General features: G+C 43.8%; 1 protein-coding gene across 1 annotated transcript; it reads left to right on the top strand.

Moving 5' to 3' along the window:
* The first annotated feature begins 9,676 nt into the window (after positions 1-9,676).
* Positions 9,677-10,369, top strand: LOC138977253 (alpha-2B adrenergic receptor-like). The gene has a single exon (XM_070350159.1). The coding sequence runs from the start codon at positions 9,677-9,679 to the stop codon at positions 10,367-10,369; it is 693 nt and encodes a 230-aa protein (XP_070206260.1).
* The last annotated feature ends 391 nt before the right edge of the window (positions 10,370-10,760 follow it).

Raw genomic sequence — 10,760 nt, forward strand, 5'->3', positions numbered from 1 at the left:
ACGAGCGGTGGACTGACGAAACTACGAGTATGTGGTCTTGGTGAAAAAAGCCGTGCGTTCAGTTTCATTCTGTGAGTTCGACAGCTTGACTAAATGTTGTTATTTCGCCTTGCGCGACTTGTTTTTTTAAACCAGAGATTGGACTAACTGCAAATGTGGATAAGGTGCGAACAGGTGTCCCACGGTGTAGACATGGTCGTCAATTAATAATTTTGACTTGTACACGCATAGGGTAAGTGGATTTAAATCCGACTGATTGAGATTATTGTTTCATACGCAGGGCTCTAAATCCTACATTAATTTTAGCAACGATGCCTTGTCTGGCAAGATCAGCGTATTCCGTAAACATGTTCTTTTTTTTACATGTGTATGAATTGTTACTTTACGTTATCAAACGAGCGGTTATCGGTGAACATTGGAGATAGGTGTTGTGTCCTTACTCCGACCGGGGGGGGGGGGGGGTAGGGGAGGGAGAGGTGGTGGGGGGGGGGGGAGGGGTTGAGGGCGAGGGGACGTACTCAACCAAACTTATTTGGAATGTAATGTTTCTTTCCAGATGGTTTTGAGTATGTAATCTTAGTCATTCTGTTAAGAGTCAAAACCACAAACACATACATGATCGTGAACAGTTAAGCTGCAGGCATTTCATCTTGCAGATGCCAAAACTACACAATGACTATCCCTTTCAAGGGAATTCCCATTATACTTGCCTACTGGCGAGGGTGGAGGGTTCTTCTTCTTCATCGTTCCAGAATTGTCTGGTTACGTGTGAGCTCGTTTGCCCATTTGGGTTCCCAACACTATACTCTGATAGCATAGTCAGCTTCACTCCGCTTTCGTTGATTAGGCATGCTGGGTATTTTTGTGTTTCCATAACCCACCGAACTCTGACATGCATTACAGGATCTTTTCCGTGCGCACTTGGTCTTGTGCTTGCGTGTACACACGAAGGGGGTTAAGTCACTAGCAGGTCTGCACATAAGTTGAACTGGGAGATCGGAAAAATCTTCTCTCTTAACCCACCAGGCGGCAGCGACCGGGATTCGAACTCACGACCTCCCGGTGGAGGGTTCAAAGGGAGGGAGGGGAGGGCAGGAAGGGACTGTCCCACTGTTGTATTACCACAGTGCAGTCTGATTATTTGGGGGATAGACGACTTGATTGCCTAAACAGTGCATGAGAAGCATAACCTACACTGGAAATGCCGAGGTTAGACAGGCTGGACCTGGCGTTTCAGAACATTGAGAGCCTCATTCACCGTGTTTATCCACAGCCAACGTTGTCCATGCACAGACTAGCTGCGGTTCCGTAGCAGCCATTGACTGAGTGCTCTTCTCTTCTTTCAGTGTTCATCTCCACGCTTGTTGTTGTTGTTGTTGTTGTTGTTGTTGTTGTTGTTGTTGTTGTTGTTGTTGTTGTTGTTGTTTTACTTACTAATGTTCTTATTTCTTGTAATCGTTCGCTTTTCCCTTCAGTTGTAGATCATCATCGTCGTCATCGTCATCATCATCATCATCATCATCATCATCATCATCATCATCATCATCATCATCATCATCATTATCATCATCATCATCATCATCATCATCATCATCATCATCATCATCATCATCATCATACCTATACCCTAAGTGTGTCGATTTGCCGACAGGGTGCCTTGCGCGCCAACGACAAAAACGTCAGCCATGATTCACGGTAGAAATGGAACAGCTGAAGCCGACGCTTCAAGTGAAGGGGGTAACAGATCGGACCCGTCAGGGGACGCGGAAGGATTAGAACACCACTTAGACAAGGAGCGGTACGTGGAGGCGGTTGTACTCAGCGTGTTCATGGCGGTGGCTGTGGTGGGCAACGTGTCTCTGTGCGCAGTCATTCTCCGCAAGTCGACACTGCGCCAGATGAGCAACATGCTGTTCATTGTCAACCTGTGTGTGGCCGACCTGCTCGTGTCTGTCATAGTCATGCCCATCACCACACTCACCGTCCTCAGGGCCAGGTCAGTCGTGTATATATATATATATATATATATATATATATATATATATAAAACATCAGAAATTGTGAAAGAAACAATTGAAAGTCAGCAGAGATATATACATATATATATATCATTTTTTTTGCTCTCTCTTTTCGTCGTGTACATGACAGGCCTGCACGTGGTGAGTACTTGACTCGCCGTGGCGAGAAGAAACATGTAACTGGCAAGTAGTAATGGTTATCTACTCGCCTAATGCGAGTAAAGTTGCTGAAACAAATGGTTGGTTTGGCGAGTAAAATGTGCTCTCTGTCTAGTAAATGTTGATAAGCACACACACACACACACAAAAGCTAGTGTACCATTGTTTGGAGTTTCAGGGCTGCACGACTTTTAATTTGTTTACTGATTTGTTGATGTTTATTTTTGTAAGGAGCTCAGAACTATATTAGGATTTGCGCCATATAAATACCCTTTTTGTTGACTCACATGCGAAGCAAAAGTGAGTCTATGTACTCACCCGAGTCGTCCGTCCGTCCGTCCCCCCCGTCCGTCCGGACGTCCGTCCGGAAAACTTTAACGTTGGATATTTCTTGGACACTATTCAGTCTATCAGTACCAAATTTGGCAAGATGGTGTATGATGACAAGGCCCCAAAAAACATACATAGCATCTTGACCTTGCTTCAAGGTCAAGGTCGCAGGGGCCATAAATGTTGTCTAAAAAACAGCTATTTTTCACATTTTTCCCATTTTCTCTGAAGTTTTTGAGATTCAATACCTCACCTATATATGATATATAGGGCAAAGTAAGCCCCATCTTTTGATACCAGTTTGGTTTACCTTGCTTCAAGGTCAAGGTCACAGGAGCTCTTCAAAGTTGGATTGTATACATATTTTGAAGTGACCTTGACCCTGACCTATGGAAGATAACTGTTTCACACTTAACAATTATGTGGGGCACATGTTATGCTTTCATCATGAGACACATTTGGTCACATATGATCAAGGTCAAGGTCACTTTGACCCTTATGAAATGTGACCATAATAAGGTAGTGAACCACTAAAAGTGACCATATCTCATGGTAGAAAGAACAAGAACAAGAACAAGAACAATTCTTTATTTTACGAGGGTAATAGAGTAAGCAGTGATCTGCTTTTTTACATCTGGCCCTCGCCCTAAAGAGGGACTAGTCTAAAATTGCTAAAGAATAAGCAAGTAAAGAAAACAAACTACTGCTACATGATTATAATAGAAATGAAAGTAAGAACATATCATCAATTTACATACAATACATTGCTTAAATGAAAAATGTAAGTTCATTTGACATGAGTTAAGAATTATAGAGTAGATTGCACTGACGCAACAACGTTGTAAGTGCCATGCCCATGGACATACACTGCATTCGAAAGAATCAGTGTATATAAAAATAATAATACATTGTTAACAAGCACCGGTTGTTGGTTTTAACAACCATTCTAGCGACAACAGATGTTTATTTATACTTCATGAGATAAGACGTATATCTGGTCTTAAAAACGTTTGTGCTGCTAGTTTGCCGCAGTATTGTCGGAAGAGTGTTCCAGAGACTGCTATACCTGAATAGACTAAACTAGATTTGATTAGGTCAATCCTAGGCAGAGGCATGTTCAGTCTCATCAATTGGCGTGAAGTTTTTAACGTGAATTTGGAAAATATGGTTTGAGGTACACATCCATGAATAATTTTATGCATAAGGGTACCTTTATTATAACTTAGCCTTGCCTTCAGAGGAAGAATGCCTAAGTTCATGCAGTCTAACTCAGATAGGGTTGTTTTCTTTAATAAGACTACTTTAAGCGCTCGTTTATGTAATCTAATTAGTGGTTTGAATGAATTTTCACTTGCTGAGTCCCACAAGGTAGACGCGTAGTCAAAAACAGACTGAATATGAGCATTAAAGAATAATTTCCTGGCTTCCAAATTCAGAAAGTGCTTGATTCTAGATAATAGATAGACCTTCTTGGACACTTGTTTAGACAGTTGTTCGATGTGGTGTGACCAAGACAGGTTGTTATCAATGGTCACTCCCAAAACTTTATGATTGTCGACTTTTTCAACAAGTTTATTATTAACCGTTAGATCGTGAAATATTGAGGTTATGTTCTGGCGTTTTTGCCTAGTTGTTATTATCATGCTTTTTGTTTTTTGGGGACATGTGATTTAGCTCAGTCCATTCACTCAACTGGTTTAAACTTTCTTGCAGTGTTTCTGATAAACGACTTAAATTTGTGTTACTAGAATGTATGGTTGTGTCATCTGCAAAAAGTTCACATAAATTCTCAATGTGAAGGGGAAGGTCATTTATGTATATAGAGAAGAGGAGAGGGCCTAAAACTGACCCTTGTGGTACGCCATATCGTACATCCTGCATACTTGATGCTGAGGCGTTTGCGTATACAGCCAGTTGCCTGTCAATAAGAAAAGAAGTTATAAGTTCAACAGAATCAATCCCGAGTCCATACAATGTGAGTTTCCTCAGTGACAACTTGTGATCAATTACATCAAAAGCTTTGGCAAAATCGACAAAAACAGCTCCACAAAATTCATTATCGTTGATCTTTTCCAACCACTGATCAACAAGAGAGACTAAGGCAGTGTGACAGGAGTGATGAGCTCTAAATCCAGACTGGTTAGGGTGAAATAATTGATTGAGGTCAAAGTGCGATAATAGGTGTTTGTTTATATGTCGTTCCACTGGTTTTGATAATACTGACAGTATATAAATCGGCCTGTAATTTGAGGGGTCTTTCTTGTCGCCAGATTTAAACAGAGGAATGATTTTAGCCTGCTTGAGGGCTATTGGAAAATACTTTTTTTCTAAACAGAGATTATAAATGTAAGTGAGGGTGTCAGAAATTACAGGGGCTGATAACTTTAGAATCCTTCCATCAAGCCCGTCTATTCCCCGGGTACCCGTTTGCTTTAAATGAGTGAGTGCGTGAACTACTTCAGGCATCGTAAGCGGAGGAATATTTAACTGAGATGAAAGAGCCAATAAGCACCATTGTACTTCCTATGTCTTGAATTAACAGCTTTGTGTTGCATGACCTTGGATGACCTTGACCTTGGGTCAAGGTCACATGTATTTTGGTAGGAAACATGTGTAAAGCAGTTCTTAGTGTATGATGTCATGTCATGGCTAGGTTTAGTTATTTGACCTTGACCCTGAAGGTCAAGGTCATGTAAAGGTCAAGGTCAAGCATGTGAGTCGTATGGGCTTTGCCCTTCTTGTTTGTTATTATTATTATTATTTAAGTTATTGAGACATCCCAGTGCACTAAGGGATTTATAGAGCAAATCGAGAAAATTCACTGATTATTGAACGAAGCGCCTGGCGCTGAGTTCAATAATTATTTTCGAGATTTGCTCTATAAATCCCTTAGTGCACTGGGATTGTTTTAATAACGATATTGTCAGTACCGCCTGAGAAAAAAGAAGATTCAAAACGCACATTTTGCAACGCGCATTTTGATAGGCGTAACTGTGTGGTCAGGTTTGTGTCAGATCTACTTTTGTGTGGGCTGTCTCAAGTGTGTCGTGCTTTCGTCACACGCAAACTCTTGTTTTAATTTCTGTTGGTAAATGCCAGTGTAGCGTTAAGCTAAAAAGTGATGATCTTTCAAGAGACCTCATTTAAACTCGGAGAAAGGACTGTGCTCTTAGTTATTTGCGATTCGAAACCTTCATCGAGCTTCGACAGATTGACTGTCCAGAGTGTTGCCCCTTGAATTGACTCCAAGGCCACGGTTAGCACATTTTCAAAGTAAATGTGGTATGTTTCTCGTGTTGTATCTTCACTCATCGGGGAGACTGGTACTATATATATATATATACATATATATATATATATACATATGAACCGTAAGAATGCTGTGAACCCTACACGTATTATGTCCCCATCGTTTGTTTGTTCACATGTGCCCAACATGTTAATTTGCTGCGGGGTTTATGTCGTCTGCTAGGCGGCTAGGGCAATCGAACCACTGCACTGCAGTCTCATTTCAAAAACAGCAATTGCTTGTCTGCACGCATGAGGCAGGCTGGTAATAAGTTGTATACATGGTAAGAACGTTCTTAACCCTACACGTTTTCGATTCCGATTGTTGTTGCCTTGAAATAATAATTCGGAAACCATTCATTTACTGAACTGATGCAGTCGTATTTCAGTGTAGTTGACTATAACAGAGTCGACTTCCAAATGCTGGTCTAGCTGGTACGTTATCGGAATAACACTTGTTTGCCGCTGGGAATTTTACACTAACTCATCATTTAGTAATGTGGTTAATAAGTTACATGCCACTAACACGGCACATGAGAAGAATCTGTGCAAGTCAAAACGAGAAGAGACCATTTGTGGAAGAGATACAGCCGCTTCTATTTTTAGATCAGTGGGCTTAAATGTGGCACAGGCGCCTGCGATCTGTCAGAAAAAAACCTTCTGCTTTGAGCCGCAGGAAATGTATGGTTATTTTTTGGTAAAGTGGAGAATATAAGCTACATGTCATTAATTAATTCTGAGGATGAGAGTACAGTCTCGCTTTGGCAAAGGGCATAAGAATACGCTCTGTGGAAAAGTTAGTGCACTCCAAGAGTGCGCTAACAGATTTAAGCGCATCGCCGTTAGCCAATCAATTGGTTCACATCAGTCATGTGACACCAGTACTTACTGACAATTATTATTATTATTATTATTAGCCAGAAGCGTAAGAGGTCAAGATCATGCAAAGGTGACATGCCACTCATTACGTGGTGGAGGGTCACATATAGAGTCCTAAATGAGGATATCGTAAGAAGGTGTGCTACTCGACGAAAGGCGAGTCGTATTTATAAGCATGTGCTGTTCTTGTTGGCAGATAATTCATATGTTTTTGTTTCAGAGAAACATGCTTGAAATGCAGCAAATATTCTATTTTCTCACAAAAATCACACACAAAATACACTCTTTAGAACATTATCTCGGTAGCATTAACAACATCTGAACTAAAAAAAAAATTAAAAAAGAACAGGACAAATACAGGAACAAATGCAGCAACTAATAATGCATCAGGCCATCTGGCATGCAGAGTTCAAGGCATTGCCTCGCATTTGTGTAATTATGTGCAGATGCAGAGTGTAAGGCATTGCCTCACATGTGTGTACTTTTGTGCAGATGGATATATTTAAAGCATTGCCTCACATGTGTGTACTTTTGTGCAGATGGATATATTTAAAGCATTGCCTCACATGTGTGTACTTTTGTGCAGATGGAGAGTTTAAGGCATTGCCTTGCATGTGGGTACTTTTCTGCAAATGGATATTTTAAGGAATTGCCTCCATGTTTGTACTTTTGTGCAGATGCAGAGTTTAAGGCATTGCCTCACATATGTGTACTTTTTTGCAGATGGATATTTTCCGAGCAAACGTGCAAGGTGATGGGCTATATCAGCATGCTGGTACTGGTGAGCAGCGTAATGTCGCTAGGTGTGATGAGCGTCAACCGCTACATCAAGATCTGTAAGCCACATACCTACAGGGATGTCTACACCAGTCTCAACACGTTCCTCATGAACTTGGGTAAGCGCTGTCCTCCATCTTCATATGTAACTGCACTTTCACAGAACTATTTGTGTATGTGTGTGTGTGTGTGTGTGTGTGTGTGTGTGTGTGTGTGTGTGTGTGTGTGTGTGTGTAAATGTGTGTGTGTGTGTGTGTGTGTGTGTGTGTGTGTGTGTGTGATCTGTAAGCCACATACCTACAGGCATGTCTACACCAGTCTCAACATCTTCCTCATGAACCTGGGTGAGCGCTGTCTTTCATCTTCACATGCACCTGCACTTTCACACAGGTGTGTGTGTGTGGTTATAGAAACACGAAAATACCCAGCATGCTTCCCCCGAAATCGGCGTATGCTGCCTGAATGGCGGGGTAAAAACGGTCATACATGTAAACATCCACTCGTGCTAAAAACATGAGTGAACGTGGGAGTCTAAGGCAAGCCCATGAACATAGAAAAAGAAGAAGAAGAAGATTGTAGGGTGTACCCTGGTCCAATGCTGGCCGCGTGTGGGTTGCATCCGGGCCCAACGTGGGATACATCCAGGCTCAATATGGGGTGCATCCGGGCTTAATGGGGGGCGCATCCAGGCTCAATGTGGGGTGCATCCAGGCTCAATGTGGGGTGCATCCAGGCTCAATGTGCATCCAGGCTCAATGTGGGGTGCATCCAGGCTCAATTTGGGGTGCACCCAGGCTCAATGTGGGGTGCATCCGGGCCCAATGTGGGGTACATCCAGGCTCCAGGTGGGGTGCATCTAGGCTCAATGTGGGGTGCATATAGGCTCAATTTTGGGTGCATCCAGGCTCAATGTGGGGTGCATCCAGGCTCAATGTGGGGTGCATCCTGGCCCAATTTGGGATACATCCAGGCTCAATATGGGGTGCATCCAGGCTCAATGTGGGGTGCATCCAGGCTCCAGGTGGGGTGCATCCAGGCCCAATGTGGGGTACATCCAGGCTCCAGGTGGGGTGCATCCAGGCCCAATGTGGGGTGCATCCAGGCTCCAGGTGGGGTGCATCCAGGCTCAATGTGGGGTGCATCCAGGCACAATGTGGGGTGCATCGGGGCCCAATGTGGGGTGCATCCAGGCCCAATGTGGGGTGCATCCAGGCACAATGTGGGGTGCATCGGGGCCCAATGTGGGGTACATCCAGGCCCAATGTGGGGTGCATCCAGGCCCAATGTGGGGTGCATCCAGGCCCAATGTGGGGTGCGTCCAGGCTCAATGTGGGGTGCATCGGGGCCCAATGTGGGGTACATCCGAGCCCAATGGGGGGTGCACCCTGGTCTAATGCCCGCTGTATGTGGGGAGCTACGGGCCCAATGTGGGGAGAACCCTGGTTGAATGCTGGCTTTCTCTGGGGAGCATACTGGCCAAATGTGGGCCACATGTGGGGATCAAGTGTATTGCCCAGATAGGACCCATACCAATACCATTTGCGCTTCCAGTATAGGTTGCCCATTCTCGTCCCAAAATGTGAGCGCAAGTACTTTCATTCAAACGGTGAAGGCCGTTCTATTGACTGTCTGGATCACCTTTCGGATTGAAGATTTATGTTACACTTACAGAGATCATATCACGTGACCGCCGCTTAGATAAGGGTACCCTCAAATTGACCGGACAAAAATTGAAGGAAGAAATTAAAAATCGCCACACATTCCTAATAGGCAAAACTTTGCAAAGTTTACATAAGTGAAGAAAGCAATTTCAATACACGTCGTTTTGATTACGTATTTCGTATTTCGTGTGTTATGGTATACATATTATTGCAGGTGTCGATCGCATGGTTAAAAACGGGAGATGTTTGCGTCAATGTTGAGGGTATACATAGAACCACTCGTTAAAAGTGCACAGAGTGCTACTAAATCCTGTACTTGAGCTAATTTGATCACAGAACAATTGAACTTTAAGTTTAGTAGCTGAAAGTCCTGTGCAATAGCTATTGGATGGTGTGATTACAGGGGTCTGGATTCTGTCAGCCGTGCTCTCATCACCTCCGCTGCTTGGTTGGGGCATGTACAGATACCTACCACGACAGTCATTTTGCTTATGTGACTGGTCCACCTCATGGTCCTACACTTTCTTCATGATCAGCGTCTGCTTCGTGTGTCCACTCGTCATAATGGCTGTGTGCCATGCCTGTCTTCTGCGCACATTCGTCAAGAGCCAGCGTTGCCTGCAGCAGCACGCGCGGGCAGCAGAAGAGCAACGGAAAGCCCGGATAGAAAGTGCCGAGACAGACGTAAGGTCAGCCAGGAAAGACATGAAACCACTGAAGACGATTCCATCCATCTCAAAGACTGCAGCACAGTCGGTAGCGAAGGTGACGCCAGCAGAACCCATCACGACTTCAGCAGAGGAACCCATATGGTTTCCATCAGCTCCTGATGGAGAGCCGGCTAAGGAAGAGCGAGATCCAGTCGTGCGGGATCCAAGCACTGCGTTGCCGTCAAGCACGTATACTACCGATACCTCCATACAGTCGGCTGTCACCGTGTCATGCGTCACACCGACAGCGCAGCAGAAGCCCAACAGAGAGCAGAAAAAGGCGCAACACTACTCAGAGCAGTTTCGGCTTTCCGTGTCTGTGATGGTGGTGATAGCGGTGTTCGTACTGTGCTGGTTCCCGTTCTGTGTCTCTATGCTCCTGTCCCTCTTCGCCCCTCACTGGTTGTCCCACGCTACAGACATGGCCATCCTTCTGCTGGGCTTCAGCAACAGCTGCTTCAACCCCATCATATACGGTTTGATGAACAGGCGAGTGAGGGATGCTTACATCAAAATGTGGATTAACGTTCGTCGAGCACTATTATAGAATGCAGAGCATACATCAAACTGTGGAATAACGTTCGTCGAGCACTATTATAGAATGCAGAGCATACATCAAACTGTGGAATAACGTTCGTCGAGCACTATTTCAGAATGCAGAGCATACATAACACAATGGCATAACGTTCGTCGAGCACTATTTTAAAATGCAGAGCATACATCAAACTGTGGAATAACGTTCGTCGAGCACTATTTCAGAATGCAGAGCATACATAACACAATGGCATAACGTTCGTCGAGCACTATTTTAAAATGCAAGGCATTCTGGAATAACGTTCGTCGAGCTCTATTTTAGAATGCAGAGCACACATAAAACAATGGAATAACGTTCGTCGAGCACTATTTTAGAATGCAGAGCATTCATCAAACTGTGGAAT

This window comes from Littorina saxatilis, linkage group LG9, assembly GCF_037325665.1.
Source record: "Littorina saxatilis isolate snail1 linkage group LG9, US_GU_Lsax_2.0, whole genome shotgun sequence".
In the NCBI taxonomy this organism is placed as follows: Eukaryota; Metazoa; Mollusca; class Gastropoda; order Littorinimorpha; family Littorinidae; genus Littorina; species Littorina saxatilis.

Excerpts from the sequence above, each read along its gene's own strand:
- LOC138977253 (XM_070350159.1), top strand. The coding sequence starts at position 9,677 with ATGGCTGTGTGCCATGCCTGTCTTCTGCGCACATTCGTCAAGAGCCAG.